Source organism: Natator depressus, chromosome 1, assembly GCF_965152275.1.
Source record: "Natator depressus isolate rNatDep1 chromosome 1, rNatDep2.hap1, whole genome shotgun sequence".
Taxonomy (NCBI): Eukaryota; Metazoa; Chordata; order Testudines; family Cheloniidae; genus Natator; species Natator depressus.
In genome coordinates, this window is record NC_134234.1 from 324,708,227 (window position 1) to 324,728,610 (window position 20,384).

Sequence of the window (20,384 nt, forward strand, 5' to 3'; positions counted from 1 at the left end):
TAGAACTAACAAATATATTTTACATCGAGAGCTCCACCCCTGCTCCGTCTTAAAGTCAAGGGAAGGTTTTCCAATGGGTGTAATGGGACTAAGATCACACCCCAGTGCCCTTTCCAAACTTATTCAGAAGGATCTGTTTGCCTAATGTTTCATGCATGCAATTCCCATTAGACTTATATCCACATCAAAAGGAGAAAACAACCTATGACCTATTGCTTCAGTGATTAAATTTAAATTATATTCATTATATTGTTAAATTACCATTTATAAGTGCATTCTATTTCCTGGACTGTTATTGTAGGAGAAAATGTATTTGTGCAACTTTTTGTACAATGTGAATTGTTTGAGAGAAAGGGATTGCTGCATCTTTAACTGCCATTAGTGGTAAAACTGACACTTCATATTAACATAAATCCTTTGGGAACTACTTTACAATTTGGCAATCAAAATTACTTTTCATCCAGATACCGGAGTGTTGATATTCTCATAATCCTATTTGAAAATGCTTTTGGTTATATTGTCAGCTCACATAACCAACAAAAATGTTTTGTAATGATGAGTAACTCTTTCTGAAAAAATGCACAGTACAGGAATGATTTAATATGTGTCTCTTAAATTGGCCTCTCCATTTAATATTTCTCTCTGATTCCAAAGGGGTTAATTCTATTTTGTATCCGCAAAATATCAGAACTTTTCTATATCATAGATTGGTGTGGCAAAGGATGTGGAACAAAATTGTATGGTACATGGGAGATATTTCACTGTAACTTAGTCACTTTAACTATATTTTAGAGAATAGTTTGATAACAGTAAGTAATACTTTACACTTATACAGAATCTTCATGATCTATCTCAAAGCACTTTACAAAGGTTGTAAAGCATTCTCACTATTACAGAAGGAGAGACTGATGAACAAAGAGGCTAAATGACTTGCCAAACAGCACTTAATAGTAGATCTGAAACTAGGACCCAGATCTGACTCGTAGCCTCATGTTCAGTCCACTAGACCATAGTTGCCTCATGAAGGAAGGACGTCTAAGAATTATTTCAAAAATAAAAAATAACTTATTTGAAAACTTTTCTTTGAAGTATTATAATGTATGTGACATCCTCAACAGAGATGATGAAACCATGAAAAAAAAATTAAAAAATTTTGGTTGAAAAAGTGATGGGAGGGGGGAAATGTGTGGAAATTTTCTTTCAATTTTTCATCAAATGTTTAAACTTGTGTAGATTTCTAACTAGCTCTACTTGATAATGGCTCAATTGTGATGTCCTCAGGCAGACAATTCATTGACTTCTGATTGCTATAGATCGTAGGACTGGCCCTAAGGTGAAAATGTGCTGAATCTACAAACTTATTAAAAACTGAATTTTATCTGTGCTATAAAAGCATCATATTTAGGGAGTATAGTGAGGCAGAGTGGCCTCCCTCCAGACTGGAGAGCGATGGACCACTACACTCCCCTTGGTGGGCTGAGCCAAACCGCCCTGCCCCCCTCACCGGAAGTACCAGGGCAAGGCAGGAAGTATAAAGGGAGAGCTCTGCAGCTCAGTTGGGCAGGAGCCAGTGGAGGAGACGGACACCTCTGTCTTGTGGCAGCACCCAGGAGCAGAACCTGCCCTCTGCTGCGCCCTGCCCCCAGAGGAAACAGACCCAGACGAGGAGTTGCCGGGACTACAGTCGGCTGTATACCCCAAGGAGGCCAAGGACCTGTGGAGGCCAGAGGTACCAAATACTGGGGAGGTAGGAAGTAGCCTGGGGCAGCCGATGACTAGCCTGCTACAGGGCTGACTACTTCTAGATGGCCGCGTTGTGGCTGTATCCCTGTCGACCCAGTGCAGACCACTCTGCCACTGTTACGGCCCTGGGCTGGGTGGAATAGGGCAGGCCCGCATCCCACTGCCACCCCAACCCCAGGGTGGCCAACTCCCCACCTTAGGCTAGGAGGTCTGTGCTCCATGAATACCCCTGCCAGCATCCTAGACTGGGTGCTCAACCCTTGTGCTCAACCTGTAGACTGTGTGGGTGCTCACTCCTACCTGAACCCCAGAAATGTGTGCGCTTGCTGGCTGCTTGAGCCCCAAGCTGAGGCTAAAGCCTGCTCCCTGCTCAGCCCCACCCAAAGATGTAGAGCTTATTGACTTGGTGTATTTGCTGGCTGCCTGGGCTGGGAGCCATTAACTGGTGTCAGCCCCAGCTGAGAGGCTGTGGGCTAAAGACTACACTGGGCACTGCCCCGCCCACAGGTAGGGACAGGAGCCCCAGACTATCATGGTGAGGTTGTCTCTGTTAGACGGGCCCAGAAACATAGACTGTGTATGGCTCAGCCCCGCCGGTGCAGCCCGAGCCCGAAGGCTACCACCCCTGACAATGAGACAGAGTGGCCTCCCTCCAGACTGGAGAGCAAGGGACCACTACAAGGAGCCTAACCATTGTCTTTATTAATGGAACTTTCAAGGTGACATATTTTCCATCAGTATAATGTTGTCTGGCAAATCTTCCCCATTGCTGATATTTTAAATCAAACCCAAACTGAGCACCTGTAGTGATACTTTAGAAGAAAGAAAGGGTGGGATTTGCCTTAAAATAAAAGTGCTTGAATTAAGTGCAATCCCCAATCCTAGAAAAAGTTTCATAAACCTGTAGGTGAAAACGCTTTGATTTCCTTATTTTATTAAAGGTAATAATGCATTACATGAATACATGTACTATGTACATGTTAAAATGGATTCACAAGTTGTAGTGGACTTAGTTTTTTGTTCTTTTCCAAATTTGTCAAAATTTTTGACAGCATAAGATTACAGCATTGTGATGGGGTATACCAGACCCTCTGAGGCCACCTGCTGGAAGTTGCATGGCCCTACTACACCCCATCCCAAAAAAGGGTAATAGAGAGCTTGTCTAGGGTGGCTGAGTAGGACACAGCCAATCAAGGCCCAGCAGCCTAGTATAAGAAGAGCTGCAGGTTCCAGAGGCAGTTCAGTTTCTTGCTGGAGCTCTAGGAGTGTGGCTGGTGTGTGGCTGGCTGACAGAGCTACAGAACCCCGAACAGGGCAGCATTGCCAGAAGGAGCCCTGAGCTGGTTGGTGGGACTCCATTAGGACAAGGCCCTGAGATAAGAGTGAAAATGGTGCGGGGCTGTGGGGAAGTGGCCCAGGGAATTAGAGAAGCCATGTGACACAGTTAAAGGGACACAGCCAATGGCTGCGATCTATAGGGTCCCTGGGCTGGGACCCAGAGTAATGGGTCCCCTACACCCTCCGCCCCCCATTAGCCACTGGGGGTAAGTAGCCTGGACACTGAGGCACCCCAGAGGGGGAACTGAACTATAGTGGCCCAGGGCTGAAGCCAGGAAGCCCCAAGAAGGTGAAGTAATTGTCTCCAGGGAGGGAGCCCTGTGTCACTGCTCTATCCCAGGGCAGAGACAATCTGAGAGAGAGCATGCAGGTGTGTGCACTTGGCCAAGGGGGCGCTCATGAGAAGTCAGTGCACTCCATTACAAGCACACACTTATAGATGATGGATTTTTAATAACTGACAAGTACATTACTGCTACCTTGATCAGAAGAAAAAGCCACATGAGAGATTTAGAAAGCAGGCATTTTTGGCTTGCCAGTAAAAGTCAGAACTGTAGCTGTCCACATTTCACTTCTAATAAGAGCTTATCGCTAGTTGATCACATTCTTTCTACTGGCATTTCTGTGTCACCTCAGCAGCCTTGGCACCACACAAATGACAGGACTCATTTATGTATCCTAACCACTGGAAAGAAACATTTCACTATAACCGTTTTGTTAAAGTGCAATGGAATTTCTGTTGTAAATCGTTTATACCACAAGGAACATTATGCCATAGAGAGTCCTGACAACTTTTCACATCAGAGTTTGATTGATGTGTTACTGCAGGGGATGCTGGGCAAACTGTACCTCATAAACTGTATATTTACAACAATCAGTATTCAACAAAAGTAACTGAGGGAGGATAGGGAGAACTTACATAACATTTCAGCCTGGGGTTGAGTGCGGAAACAGTGAAATATGAAGGTGCTAAAGAAAAGTGAATACTGTAGAACATGTCTAAGCTGGCCACAACATTCACTGATCTTTGTTATTTCAAATTTTATATTTTCTCCTAATTTTCATATCTTTTTGTTCTAGTGAGAAAATAATTAGACATGTTACATTCAGGAGATTGGCTGGCATTTAACTCCTGACAAGGGAAAAATGTTGGCACTCTGGCTGAAGCAATAACAATGGCTGCATGGCAGACAGTTATAATTTCCTTCCACCATCTGGTGCACCTGAGCCATATATTTAACGTCCATTATTATCAATGGGATGTACATGGTATGATATGGTTCTTTACACTGAAGTAGGGAGAGAGAGAATGTCTTCAAAGCAACTAAACCTTACAGGTTAAAATTGTACTCATGTTAAAAAACAATCTGTAGGGCTCCTGTTTAATGTGAGCAAATCTCCTGGACACTACTGCAGCAAAGTAATAATTTCATCTGTGGGTGCAATCTCCACACAGGCAATTGTTACAGCAGTATGCTAGGAAGTATGCTCCTTATTCCTCTTCCCCTCACATTGTCAGGCATTTTGGACGATATTAAAGGCTTCTGTTTTTCTGTGGATATTGTGACACCTTTCTAAATCTCCTCCTCTTGACTTTTCTTTGGCTGTGTGGAGCTGTTTCCAAGAGATTTTGATGATTTTGGTGGCTACAGCAATGAACATGCTATTTTAAACAGAATTACACCAAATGAAGCCCACCGTTGTTTGCAGTAGTGGATCATTTGCTATGTTTATCATTGCCTAATCTCTGTTGCTAAACTTGCTGTTATATAAAATGCGCACACAGTGCATGCACAGTTGTAGTCTGGACATGTGCTGAATAATGTTTCTAGTTTAAAATTCTTGTTTAAAATTCAGATACAAATACAAAATAAAATGAATTCCCTCTTTCACAGATCCCATCAATGTGGTAAAATCCATATAAATTCAGGTAGGTATGTCATATGCCTAGGCTAGAAAAGTATTCTGCTAGGTAAGAAAGGGGTAAGTAAAAGTACTGTTATACTCTATAGAGAAGTTAAGTGAGGTGCATGAGTTAAGTAGTCTGGTGGCAGAGCCAGAAATGGAACCAAGGAGGCCTGATTCATGAGACTTTGCCCTAACCACTGGATACGCTCCCTCGTCAGCTATCAGAGTAAGAAATGGTCCCAAATATCTTGTCACCATAGGAGAGTGTCTATAAAGTGCTTTGAGATCTTCAGATGAAAGGGGCTACATAAATACAAAGTAGTACTAGTATTATATTAAGCTGAGCTGACCTAATAAATACAGATTAATTGTGAATATGAAAAAAATATTGAATATGATCTCTTTCTTCCCAAATGATTCCACAGCAGGATTAGTTGGATTTTTTGGGGAAAAATAAAACTTTTTTCCCTCATGTCATGCCATGAGATTGAGGAAATAAGCCTATTTTGGGATGAGTGCTTCTTCTATAAATGTAATTAAAATTTTCTTTTAAACTTTAAGTGTAAGCATGATGAAGAGTATCAAACTGACACAACCATCTGCTATGAGGCTTGGTGTGTGTTATTTTGAAACCCTTTCCCCACCCCTGCAAACTCCACTTTAGCTGACAATCCTTTGACTGGTTAACAGGTTCCCTGCACTTTGTTTCTCACATTGCCAGTTTGTTGATCTACGGGTATGAGTCACGTTTGGGTATGAGAGGTCCTGGATTCAAATCCCAGATAACCCTTTGCAGGGGCCTGAGTTGGTTCTATACCTTTAAATTAAAAGTGAGCGTGGCTTAGTTGGCTAAATGTACCTGTCTAGCAGGGTTTAAATTCAGCCAGAGATGTCCGGATCAGAGCTCTGGTAAATATTTTCAAACCCACGGGAGTCCCGGCGCTTCCCCTGGGGCAGAAGCCCCGAGCCCTAGTGCCTCCTGCAGGGCTGAAGCCCTGAGCCTCAGGGCTCCATGAAGTACTCTGTGAGAATTTAAGCTGTGCTGCCTAGTAACTATGAGATCCTAGGCACATATTTCAGCAGGGCCTGGAGTTGGGTTTCTATGGATTATTAATTGGATGTTTTTCTAAAAGATCTGCTCTAGGAATTATTCTAGAAGTTCTATGGCTTCTAGATGTGAAGGATGACATAAGCCAAGAAGAATCAATTAAAACTTGGGAAAACACTGGTTTCAATATATCTTGTTCCTGGGATGCATGAAACACCAGGATGCTCCCAGCAAACTGGGAAGTACAGTTATCATAGCCTTGCTCTGCTTGCCTCATCTTGGGTTCAATTTTGGTTCATGACTTCTATGTCTCTGTCTACAATTATCTATAATTTCCAATTGCCATTAGGGCAGAATTCAAGTGAAACCAAACATTTAAACAAATATGTTCAAGAAAGTCTACCCAGGATTGTTATCCCTTTCCCAGATAAGAACAACAGTGGCATGACACATGCTACTAAACATGGTAGATTAGAATCACTCGCAGAGCAGAAGGAGTAGTGAGCAATGAGAACTAGAAATCTAGTCTAAGGACTGTCACCCATGAATGTATGTGGGTCAGAAGATTTTTTTATGATGGATGAGAAAAGCTCCTTCTTGGTATAAAATCACCTATTTGGGGACAAATGCCCTACCCCGATATTTATACTTGACTTTGGATTGTATTCATATTTGAGTCATGTTCAGGGCTGAATATGAATTGATCCTGATATTTGCCTCCACTATTATTTAGCTCCAAAAATACGGAGCTCTTCATATTGGAACCTAAGATGAAAGCAGATCTCATACTGTCCATTTATGTATTTCCTGATTTTCACTGTATTTTTTTCAGTGTTGCCAAGTAGTAAGTTTATAGTCTGCACTTTTCGCCTTTTGCCATGAAGGCTTCACCCCAAGAGGCTGCTCAGGCTCTGCTGAATTGAAAGTGCAGGGCTCTGCTAAAATACTTCATTTATTATAGTAACAACACATATGGGGAGCAATTATTTGCAAAGGGCTGCTCTCTCCTTAAAATGGAACATCAAGTCAAATATATTTTGAGCAGCAATGCTGAGTTACCAAAAATACTTGGTAATGATGGGCACTCCCTTTTTACTTTCACATCTCTTTAGAGTCTTCCTCAGAAGACAGCACTTTGGAGAATAACATATCAGCACTGACATTCTTTTTCTTTTCTTTTTTTCCCACTAAAGCCCTGAGAGAGAGTCATGTTTAAAAACGGTTTGCAAACTTTGTTCAAATATGGCTCCACTAACTCTTTTCTCAAATCTCCCTGTCTTAGTCCACACTGCAATCAAACTGACCCACATTTTCAAACAGTTTTCAAATACAGTATGTATTTCTCACGAGTGTAGGTAGAAGCTCAAGTGCAATTTCAACAAGTACTCCTGCCAGGAGGTTCAATCGAGAATAACTTTTCAGAACAGTGAAAGAGATTGGATTATTAATTAATTTTTATTATCAGTATTGAAGTAACAGCCACAAGATGGTAGGCTCTGTCCACATATGCACAGGAACACACAGTTCCTGCCCTAAAGAGTTTATAATCTAAAGACAAAAGTTTCAAAAACGGATGCCTAAAATTAAATTAAATTCTCAAATCCATATATGCTGGATATTCGGCACTTCTGAAATCCAGGCCAGTTATTTAGGTGCCTATATATGAACTTGGGAGCCCAACCTTAGGCACCAATTTTTGAAACTGGCCTACGAAGACAAGCAAAATACAAAGGGTGAGATTCTGTGCTGCTTCTCTTGCAATGCTGGGGAAGTGGGGACAAAAGTGGCTTCAAACTCCCAGGTTACTGATGGGTTACTAAGAATGCACAAAGTGCTACAGGCCTATATGCCAGGGCTTGCATGAGAAAGTGCACAGGATATCCAAAGATGGTCCTGTGCAAGGCCTGTACTTGAGAAATTCTTCACCGGCTGTAGAATCACAAAAAGGGCCATAGCTGGGTGAAAAATCTCAAAGAGTGGAGAGGAGAAAGACACAATCAAACTATGTATAATTTTCTATATACTGACGCAACTCACCACTCCATTACATGTTTATCAGGCCCACTGTTTGTCATTTTGTGTAACAAATACTCAAATATATCCAACTATCCATAACCTATCCATTACTAATTGGCCAGTTTTTTGGACGTGGCACAGAAGAAACGGATTACACAGAGGAAGAATTTTGTGGAAGAGAGAGTAGTGGCTTTATGGATCACTTCAGAAACTTGTACTGAGCATATGGAGCTATGTGGAAGAAAGTGCAATGATGGTACTGGGAGGAGCAGGGTAGGGAGCAGTCAAAGCTAACATCCTTGGCTGAGTGGAGAGGATGGTGGGTGGTGTGGTAAGAGACAAGAACAGAGGATAAGGGAAGGGCAGAGATGTGAAATGCCTTGAAGGGTTGAACCTGATACATTGGAAGAGGGGTAGCCAGAGAAGGCATCTGGATAAAACATACAGAATGATTGGTGAGGGAAATGATTTTGGCAGCAGCATTTTCAATGGAGTGTAGGGGTGTGATGTGGGCATAAGAAAGGCCAGAGAGGAGATGGTCTCAGTAATCAAGGGTCTATACAAGAGTTTCAGCTCTGTGGACAGAAAGATGAAGTTGGCTCTTAGAGAAGTTATTATGCAAGAGGTAGCAAGATTTGAGCACAGCCTGGGTGTGTACATCAATGAAGAGAGAATTGTCAAAGATAACTCCCAGGTCATAGGCCTGGATGATGGAAGAATGGTGACAAAGTAACACAGTGCCAAAGAATGGAGAGAGTCGGTCATTGAATTTGGGGAGGAAGGGTAAGGAATTTAGTACAGATTATCCTTGTGTGTAATTATGCTGCACGATTGAGAAATGCACATCTTATTTCCAGATCACTGATTTTAGACGAGACAGGGCTACTTCAGGGTACTTTGACACAATCACTAGATAATGACATAATTTAAATTCTCTCTTTCTCTTTCTGCTCCTTCAGATATTTATATGTAATGTTCTGAACACAGATTTCATGAGTATTTACTGAGTTATCACATTTCACTTCAAAGTGGCTTTATATCAATAGTGATTGAAACAATTCCCTTATTTTAGTGATATATAGTAGAGGTGGTTCTGAAACTAAACTAAATCAGGCACTCCCAAACTTTCTAAAAGTTTGTTCCTGAATCTGAACTTTGTTGCTTAGGACCATCTCCAATACACAGGGCCAAACTGATGGCAAGGGAGTTAATCTGGATCTATGCCAGTGTAATTTAGTGCAATATTTTGCACATAATTTATACATTAGTTTGAGAGCCTTCAAAGTGAAAGGTGCTATATACAAGCATAAGATATGACTATAAGAACAAATAACTTGAAGAATAGCATATAATATTTAAATTTTGTTCTTAATTTAAGAGCTCTTTTTTACATACAGTATACAATTTTTATCTAAAAGGCTATGGGAGCAAATATAGATGGGATAAAAACATCTTTTGCTTGATGTGGAATACATGCAATATATTCCTTAAGAACTCGAAAAAAGAAAATAAGGATGAGAATCTTGGAGACAGTTTTGTTTTCGATAAGTCTTCAGGTATTACTGGTTAGTGGATTTTTAGCAGCAAGTATAGTATAATAACTAGCAGAAAGTTACTATATGTAAAACCAACCAATCAAAAGTTTTCTTTTTAAACTTCAATCTAAGGGTAAGCATAAGCAGAACAATTTAATGGTAAATTTGCATCACCTTGTCAAATAACAACAAAGAAGATACTTTGATGTATACTGTTCTTCTCTGAGGACTTACGATTCAGAACAGGGGAGGGGTAATAGCAAGAAAACAAACTTGTGTGAAAGCCAAAGAGTAAATATGTAAAATTTAGACAATTTTAGGATAAATGTATCAAGGTAGAGTTTGAATAATTTTTAATACTATGCAATAATTGATTTCATATGTGGGTTGCTTTAAACTACAATAGATATAATTACGTAAAATATGTCAGCCTTGACACGTTCATAGGCAAATGCTTAAAATTATTAAATGCTCAGCAGGGTGAACAGGGCTTTCACTTACGCCTACTTTCATAAATAGCTCTTGACTTCTCATATAGCTCATATGGGTCAGGTTTTCTTGGATCAAAGGCCTCTGTTGAATCAGGAAACGAACTCCTGTGAAGGGTGGGTGGAAAGGGAATACTCTGTGGTATAGCTGGAGCAGATAAACTGGTCTGAGGGCTGCCTTGATTCTCCCATCGCTCCATCATCTGTAATAAATATATACAGAAAATAAAAGATTAAACATCTTTTCACAAACCATAATTACTTCAAACACTCGAGAGAAAGTGGCTTCAGTTACAAGTGTGATAGATATACATATATTTTGTAAAGTTAGAAAATCTGGGTATCTTTGGGGATGAAAGGAGCTCTAAATATTATTTTAAAGTTACTTCCATTAAATTAAAAGTTCTTATTCCAAGGTTTTGGTGTGTATAGATATATCAAAATACACAACAAATGAAGAAACAGCTACAACTTAAAAAACCCCCACATCTTTCCTAACTATTTAATGTACCCATCACATATGTACAAAGCCTTCCCTGTCTGATTGTGCCTCATTCCCACCCTGCTAGGAAATCCCAGGGAAACGGATGAGCTTTCCAGTATTCCCTGAAGGCTAATTGAGTCTGTCCAACCAAAATGGGGATGCAGTAATTTCAAAATTGGAGGATTCCACACCAAAGGCTCCTTACTACCAAATCCCTCTATTTTAAACCAGAGGCCCTTAACCCAATGACAGCTGCATCTTTGTCACACAAAGAGAACGGTGATCTCTCAGGCAGCTGAGTCCCTCACTATTTGGGACCCCATTCTGCAATACTGCTCAGGTTGAGTGACACTTACTCAGAGACCCATTTGCTTCAGTGAGGCAAGTCACGTAGATAAATGCCACTCAGTGTGACTAAGAATTTTTGAATTAGGCCCACCAAGATTTATAGGTTAAAACCAACATCTTAAGCAATGCCTTAAGCATGAAGCACTTCTTAACAGGCAAGTAGATACATTCTCCATGAACCTAATTATCTGATTGATCCCAATGTGCAACTTATGTAGAGTGCATGACAGTAGTCATGAGAAAGGCTTGGATTACTGTAAGGAGAGCTGCACTGGCAAAAAGGGTTGCATCTTTTTAGACAAAGACCAATGAAAAAGGGTAGTCTGGGCACATCTATTACTTGAACATCCAGTTGCAGTGAAAGCTTTAATAACACCTTCAAATTTCAAAGATGAATAATGAAAAGTGAGGATTCTCCCTCAATCCAGGGGTTTGATATAGTCCTTGTCATTTCTTCTGGTTTCTTCCTTCCACCTAAAACATATCCAGCCTTATTTAGATAGAGTTTGAGAGAGTTAGTTCTCATCCAAGTACCACACTGGGCAGGTTATTCAATTCCTCCAGACAGTTTAGACAAGATGGAGATACACAGCAATGTGTCATATGTTGAAGGCACTGAAGTCCAGGGCTCCTCACTGACACTTCCTAGTGGCAAGGCCTCAAATACACAACGAACAAGAGTGGGGATAATATATGCTGCAATGGTATCCTGCAGGAGATGGCCCTTGGATTTTACCTTGTGGTATCTCTAAGGATATGTCTGCACTAGAGTTTTTATTTGAAACAACTGATTACTAATTAAGTTTAGGCTTGGAGGGATTAGATTTTTATTGGCAAATGTCGATTTCATCACACACACAAACTAATGAAAAAATATTTCCATCAGTGATAACTGAAATGTAAAGATAGGCCAACTACACTATGCACAGGAACATATTTTATATAAAATATGTTTACACTATGTAAACTATTTTATCATGTGACTTTAGTTTCTTAAAAGCACTTCAGAATTAAATCACAACAAATGAAAGTCCTTAATCCCCTTTGGAATGACAGATGACTGTCAGGTATTCTAGTGAGTAAAAACAGTGTTAATGGTTTGATTAGAGAAAGTTCCTTCTGAGGAATCTTTCCAGAGTTGCTTGTAATGTCCTGAAGGAAGTTTTAACTAACAACATTACTTGTTTGATCCAATTGCTCATTTTATTTTCCAAATGAATGTAAAGATCTTCTGTAGGTTTCTCATTTCCCATCTGACAGAATCATAGTGTATTCTGTACATATGTAAGAAAAATGCTGCTGGAAAATTTTGAGTTTGGTTTAAAGTTATTTACTTTGTATATTTTGACATGTGCTTTTGACAATTTCTGTTTTAACAATTATAAAGCTTTAACTTTTTGATACTCAGCATCTATTGTCAATAAATAACTATTGTCTGATACCCCCCATAATTTCCTGCAACTGTGAAAATGTAAATCAACAATATTTAAAAATGCTAAAAAAAATAAAGATTGATATTATCCATTGAAATTATAAAAAAACAAAAATTTAATTCTGCGATGCCCGATGAAGTTGTTAGGTAACACATTTGTATGTGCTAGTCTAGATACAACACAAGCATGGAGCGAGCACTCGTTAAGTGCCCAGGCTAGCATGTACAAACATGTGAGCTGACGTAAGTTAATTGGCAATCAATTAATAAAAGTAAAAAAAATGTCTAATGAAGACAAATCCTGAAAAGGAACCATCAAAGTAGTGCGACTCCATGTACCCTGCTAGGGACTGAAGCTGTGTCAGCAATCCCTTACTGCAAATGGCATCAAAGGAAGATTACTAGAGTTATACAATGAGTCTAACCTATGAACACCGACTCCATCCCTTCTTTCAACCTACACCCTCAACCTACACCCTGGTTTAGCAGGTACGCTTCGCAATATATCCTGAAGATCAACAAAGTCAGACTCTTTCCTAGAAAGAGTGTGCGGAGTAAAGTTTCAGAGTAAAGAGCACTCTCCAAATAAATACACGTAGTGATCATTAACTGGAGTGTGTCAGCTGATCTCAAACTCCTGAGCTAGTATTTCCACAGAAAGGTGGTCTTCAAAATAGACAGGACACAAATCTTGGGCCAGATGGAGCTACAATGTTTTATACCTTTTGAGGACCTGATCCTTATATCTAGTGGCTACATAGTTAAATTTGTACTGAAAGTCATGAGTCAACATACTGTTACGAACTCTCTATATTCCATAATACTATGTTTCAGCAAGGCATATTATTTCAAGCAGCAATTCAAGACATTTCATGTATTCCTAACTTGGATACTCAGTGCTATGTCTCTCTTCTGTTCCATCTAGAAAGGAGTCAATCTCTCCTTTTGCAAAGGTGGGTTCAACAAATATGAAGGCAGCTGGCTCCTATCCAGAAGCTAGCCAGACAAAATATCAGAGATAATTTGTGCTGGTCAGAAAAGAGCATTTTTCCCCTGTGAAAAATGTTGATGAAAATGACAACAACAACAACAAAAAGATTTTGAATTTTTTTCCCCCAAAACTGAAATTGTTTGATTGGAAATGCTACTGCTGTGTCTCATGAGAGTCATCGTTTGGATGCCTCATGCTTCCATTCTCTTCTTTAAGCTGGGCTGGGCTTCATCTCTCATGAGGCACCATGGTGTATTATTTTAGTGAATGGAGGTGGTGCATTATGGGAATGTCTGGCAATGGTGTATCATGGTAGATGTAATCCAATTGGAGAGCAGAGCCCATGAGTACAATGGGGAAACTAAGCAACAAAAACTACAAATTCCATGAGGCACAACAGTGTTATATCTAAATTGAAATATTTCAGTTTTCATTTGACAACTGAAAATGTTTTGGGTTTTGAGCATTCTTTTTTTCACAAAAAAAAATCAAAACTTTCTGTGGAAAGCAGACTCTTTTCACTAAAAAATATGTGTAGTCAAAACCCACTGTTTTCCGTAATAAAACAGTTTCAATGGAAAATTTACCACCAACACTAAAGATAATGCACCTAAGTGCTTTGTGAAGAGGCCCATATGAGGCTCAATGTAGGAAACTGATAAAAAACTTCATTAAGCTGAAAGGTAGCTGTTTGAAATGACTACCATGCCCAGTCATTCAGGTCAAGGAAGAGCTGTGCACAGCATTTCAGCCTTCTGAATCACAGAGAAATGCATCTGCCTTTTGTCAAGAATGTCCAACTTCAAAGATTAGTAAAGACAAAGCCTGAAAATTGTAGGAAAAATGACGAAAGAGACAAAGCCAGTGTAGAAAAGATGACAGACAGGTACCTCAGTTAAGACAAGTGCTTCGTGATCAGGCAAAATAATGGTCTGAATCCTGATCAATGGAGCACTAAATTCAGTTCTGCCCCCACTGAGGAAAGAAACTAGTGAAATCAAACAACTTATCATTATGAAACAGAAAGATAGGAATCTATGTAGCTAGCTATCTAACTAGCTAGCTAAAGAAATATTATACCTAATTGCGTTCTTATTTTTATAATCTCTTTGAAAGAACCAGAGAAACAAAGAACTACCTTTCAAAATGAGAAAATGAATAGAAATAAAATTGATCTAAAAGCAGGGTATAAAAAAGGCCTCCCCACAAGCCCAACCCCTCCTCCCCCTTGTGGTGGGATTGTGGAAACAGGTTGAGTAAGGGATTGCTTTTCAGCTCAAAGTATGGTTGGTGAGCTATTCTCTCTGCACTCCTATAGTAGCCATGAAGGCCTACAAGATGTATTGTGAAACACCCTGGCTAACAGAGCTCTGGCTGGGCAGATCAAATTCATTAGCCTGGCAACTGGTCTAAGAGATGGTCACTCTGAAAACAAATCTGCAGCCAGCAAGTCCTTCAGTTGTCTCAGTTTTACCCTGAAATGGTCTTGCTGGCTGAGAGAGTGTGCGTAATTGCTTGTCCACTTTAAATGAATTCCCATGCAACCTTGGACAATCTAATCCAATAAACCCTGCAGCAATGGGGGAACAGTGAAAGTGACAAGTGATGGACATTGTTGGGAGTCATAGTCATGAACTTAAATGTGAATGGGTCAAGATTTTGGTCACTCTGCGTTGATTTAGGGTGACGCTATAGTTCAGCAATATCCTGATTGGCTCAGCTGCTCTATTCACAGACAGTACAACCCACTTCAATCTAGAAAAGATGCCCTAAAAAATGTTCCAGAACAGCCCTGACCAGCCTACTGCCGCTGGAGTTTGTCCCATCACATGGTTGAAATGTAAACTATGAAGAACTATGTGGAGACACTTGCACTTCATATTCCTGCATTACACCAAATTCAAGATGCTGCAACTAGTCTCTCACTTCCCAACAGCTCTTTCCAAATATGGCTTTAATTCACTTTTAAGCACACTATAAACTTATGAATTCTGAAAACATTGAAACGGGTTTTTTTAATTTTTTAAATTTCCTGCCTCCTACAACATTTACTCCTAAAAGAGCTTGTGTAATACACTTCAATCCAGACTATACTTGTCACTTATGTTATTTAGATCAATGGACAAACTCATGTCACAACATAGTGTGATTCAGGCCAGCACATTGCATCCAACTTTTATCACAATACACTGAAATCATCACAAATTGAAACAATCTGATGGAGTAGCATCAAATCTTCACCTCACTCCTAATGATGTTTCACAGACTCCAGAGGTTATTTCAGGAGCTGTTCAATGTGCCATGATCTAGCCTCACAGGTCATCAGATGAACAGTCACAATAATGAAAAACAGAACAGATGACCAACCTATCAATGCTTGAAAGTATATTAAAATTATTATTATTATTTGTATTGCAATCATAGACTCATAGAATATCAGGATTGGAAGGGGCCTCAGGATGTCATCTAGTCCAACCCCTTGCTCAAAGCAGGACCAATCCCCAACTAAATCATCCCAGCCAGGGCTTTGTCAAGCCTGACCTTAAAAATATCTAAGGAAAGAGATTCCACCACCTCCCTAGGTAATGCATTCCAGTGTTTCACCACCCTCCTAGTGAAAAGGTTTTTCCTAATATCCAACCTAAACCTCCCCCACTGCAACTTGAGACCCTTACTCCTTGTTCTGTCATCAGCTACCACTGAAAACAGTCTAGCTCCATCCTCTTTGGAACCCCCTTTCAGGTAGTTGAAGGCAGCTATCAAATCCCCCCTCATTCTTCTCTTCCGCAGACTAAACAATCCCAGTTCCCTCAGCCTCTCCTCAGAAGTCATGTGTTCCAGTTCCCTAATCATTTTTGTTGCCCTCCACTGGACTCTTTCCAATTTTTCCACATCCTTCTTGTAGTGTGGGGCCCAAAACTGGACACAGTACTCCAGATGAGGCCTCACCAATGTCGAATAGAGGGGAACGATCACGTCCCTTGATCTGCTGGCAATGCCCCTACCTATACATCCCAAAATGCCATTAGCCTTCTTGGCAACAAGGGCACACTGTTGACTCATATCCAGCTTCTCGTCCACTGTAACCCCTAGGTCCTTTTCTGCAGAACTGCTGCAGAGCCATTCGGTCCCCAGTCTGTAGCGGTGCATTGGATTCTTCTGTCCTAAGTGCAGGACTCTGCACTTGTCCTTGTTGAACCTCATCAGATTTCTTTTGGCCCAATCCTCTAATTTGTCTAGGTCCCTCTATATCCTATCCCTACCCTCCAGCGTATCTACCTCTCTTCCCAGTTTAGTGTCATCTGCAAACTTGCTGAGCGTGCAATCCTCCAGATCATTTATGAAGATATTGAACAAAACCGGCCCCAGGACCGACCCTTGGGGCACTCTACTTGATACCGGCTGCCAACTAGACATGGAGCCATTGATCACTACCCGTTGAGCCCGACAATCTAGCCAACTTTCTATCCACCTTATAGTCCATTCATCCAGCCCATACTTCTTTAACTTGCTGGCAAGAATACTGTAGGAGACTGTGTCAAAAGCTTTGCTAAAGTCAAGGAACAACACGTCCACCGCTTTCCCCTCATCCACAGAGCCAGTTATCTCGTCATAGAAGGCAATTAGATTAGTCCGGCATGACTTGCCCTTAGTGAATCCATGCTGACTGTTCCTGATCACTTTCCTCTCCTCTAAGTGCTTCAGAATTGATTCGTTGAGGACCTGTTCCATGATTTTTCCAGGGACTGAGGTTAGGCTGACCGGCCTGTAGTTCCCAGGATCCTCCTTCTTCCCTTTTTTAAAGATGAGCACTACATTAGCCTTTTTCCAGCCGTCTGGGACTTCCCCGGATCGCCATGAGTTTTCAAAGATAATAGCAATGGCTCTGCAATCACATTCGCCAACTCCTTTAGCACTCTCGGATGCAACGCATCCGGCCCCATGGACTTGTGCTCATCCAGCTTTTCTAAATAGTCCCGAATCACTTCTTTCTCCACAGAGGGCTGGTCACCTCCTCCCCATGCTGTGCTGCCCAGTGCAGTAGTCTAGGAGCTGACCTTGTTCGTGAAGACAGAGGCAAAAAAAGCACTGAGTACATTAGCTTTTTCCACATCCTCTGTCACTAGGTTGCCTCCCTCATTCAGTAAGGGGCCCATACTTCCTTTGACTTTCTTCTTGTTGCTAACATACCTGAAAAAACCCTTCTTGTTACTCTTAACATCTCTTGCTAGCTGCAACTCCAGGTGTGATTTGGCCTTCCTGATTTCACTCCTGCATGCCCGAGCAATATTTTTATACTCTTCCCTGGTCATTTGTCCAATCTTCCACTTCTTGTAAGCTTCTTTTTTGTATTCAAGTTCAGCAAGGATTTCACTGTTAAGCCAAGCTGGTCGCCTGCCATATTTACTATTCTTTCTACACATTGGGATGGTTTGTCCCTGTAACCTCAATAAGGATTCTTTAAAATACAGCCAGCAATACAGCAATAGCACTTAGAGGCCCCAAACCAGGGATCAAGGGCCCAGTTTGCTGTGCAATATATACACATTGTGACAAAGTTCCTCCTCTGCCTTGGTGGGTCCTGCGCTTATTGGTGGATTTGCTCTCCTCAGAGGTTCATGGCAGCCCTCAGTTTGGCCACTTTCATGGCTCAAATCTGCCGTTCACTCAGTTAGCCTCATCACTGGCCAGCATGGGGAAAAGAACAATCCCCGCAGTCTCTGCTGATCCACCTAGTAGATCGGGGAACAGGTCAGAGACCTTCCCCTCTGGTGGAACCGACACTCCAGGTCAACTCCTCTGGTATCAAGTAGGGAGTTGGAGGGATGGGGGGAACCCGGGCCCGCCCTTTACTCCGGGCTCCAGCCCAGGGCCCTATAGATTGCAGCTATCTACAGTGGCTCCTGGAACAGCTGCGTGACAGCTACAACTCCCTGGGCTACTTCCCCATGGCCTCCTCCCAACACCTTCTTTATTCTCACCACAGGACCTTCCTCCTGATGCCAGATAGCGTTTGTACTCCTCAGTCCTCCAGCAGCATGTCCTCTCACTCTCAGCTCCTTGCGCACACCTCACTAACTGGAGTGAGAGCCTTTTTAAACCAGGTGTCCTGATTAGCCTTAATTAATTCTAGCAGCTTCCCAATTGGCTAAAGGTGTCCTAATTAACCTGCCTGCCTTAATTAGTTCTAGAAAGTTCCTGAGAGTTCTGGAATAGTCCCTGTTATTTTACCCAGGAAAAAGGGACCTGCGTAACCTGGAACTAATGTGTCTACCTTCGACCACTCTTTTGTAGCCATCTGGCCTGACCCTGTCACAACACACAGTGAGAGACCGTCACTGCCCTGAAGAGCTTACGGTCTAAATAGACAAGCTAGACAAACAACAGAAATAGGCAAAAATAGTGGTTTAAAATATTTTGATATTGGGAATGCTGACACAGCTATAACAAAATGATATAGTAGGAAAACTGGGGCTCAATATAATAAATACAATGTTTGTTTGCAATCTTTTTTCATAGTTTCACAGTAATCCCATTACATAAATGCTGGCATTGGAAGACAAATTCACTCTTGCACATATTCTCAAAACAGTAATTAGAAGGATGAATTTTTATTGCCTATATGATGCCTTAAGTAACCTCATATCTTATAATCCTAATAATTAGTATTACTCATATACAAATTCATAAGAGTCTGCTTTTCTTAAAAGTGTGTGTGTGTGGGGGGGGGAAACAGATGCAGATCTGTTAATGAAATGTGTTTGGTACTGACATGTTCATTTGAAAGAATTCATTTAAAAATAAAAATAGAATATGGTATACAATGAGGGGTTAAATTTCGTGATCTATTAGTTATTTATTTATTTTACAGGGCATTAAAGTCAACCATATAGTGGAGAAATGTAAATGTAATGTTATTTATGGCATACAAGTCGATAAAATCCTGAAGAAATTTGCTTTATAATGATAGTAATCATATGAATTCAAACAAGTGTAATTTTGAAAGAGAACTTACAGGCTTTGGAGTTTTCCATGGAGAAAAGAAACCTGAAATAAAGAAAAAAATATTAGTGAATCTTTCTGTCATATCACTTTACTATGAAATACATAATGGTACAGGCACTGTGTGGTCTATTCTTCCCTTTTGATGCAGGCCTGTAATTTATAGTAGCATTCATGAGGATTACATACACATGGTGAGGGGAGATGCATCTTGAAGGATCTAATTTCTATCTAAACAAAAGCAAGTGAAGTCTCCAGGAGTCTAGCCATTGTCTTCAAAGGTAGCAGGCTCAAATGGATAAAACTCCTATCCAGTGCCCACTCAAGGAAATGGAAAGACTCCTAATGGCTTCAGTCAGCGTCAGATAAAGCTCCAAATCATCTATTTCAAAGAATCAAACATAGTAAAGTAGCTATTCAAAATTTTTGTTAAAATAAAGCCTAATAAGGAAAGACTGGTTTCAATTTGCAAGTATAAAGAAACACTGAAGAAAAAGTACTATTTAATCAATATGGCTCACAAAAATACAACTCCACAAGTTAATGATTGTTCTTTCGTTTTATTTTGTTCCTCCCCCTACAGAAATAAAAGCTGCTGGTCAGATACTACTGCTTCTTTTAACCAAATTATTTATTTTCCTGGTTATTGGTGTGTGACTCAACTTAATGAGTCATTATGACTTCTGCTTACCAGTATTTAAAACCTGACATGTCCTTGTCATAAAACTAGATCACCTAAAATGTATGTTGAAAACATGGATAGTTGCTTTGTATGCAGCACCATGTGCAAAAGAATTTTAGCTACAAAATGAATAAATAAATCAGGTAAAAAACCAAAATTTAAAAGAATAGATGGACAAATTTTCAAAAGGGTAAACTTTCTTTTGCAGGCTCAATTTTCATCCAAAAAAATTGTACGTGTAATTTGCTTGTGGTTGTAAATCTGAGTACATACATCTCTAACTCCATGCTTACAAGCTAAAATCAGGTAGTCAGAGGCACAATTCATTTTGTGGGGGGAAAAATACAGGCTCAAACTGAGGTCACTCA

General features: G+C 40.5%; 1 protein-coding gene across 3 annotated transcripts in view; it reads right to left on the reverse strand.

Moving 5' to 3' along the window:
- The window catches only part of MAGI2 (membrane associated guanylate kinase, WW and PDZ domain containing 2), a 1,132,945-nt gene that overhangs the window by 113,226 nt on the left and 999,335 nt on the right, over positions 1-20,384 (reverse strand). For all 3 annotated transcript variants that reach the window (XM_074942551.1, XM_074942550.1, XM_074942552.1), the window contains 2 exons: positions 19,348-19,379; positions 10,090-10,279 (listed from right to left, as the gene is read on the reverse strand). In XM_074942551.1, coding sequence (XP_074798652.1) covers positions 10,090-10,279; positions 19,348-19,379 — 222 coding nt within the window. The remainder of the gene's footprint in view (positions 1-10,089; positions 10,280-19,347; positions 19,380-20,384) is intronic.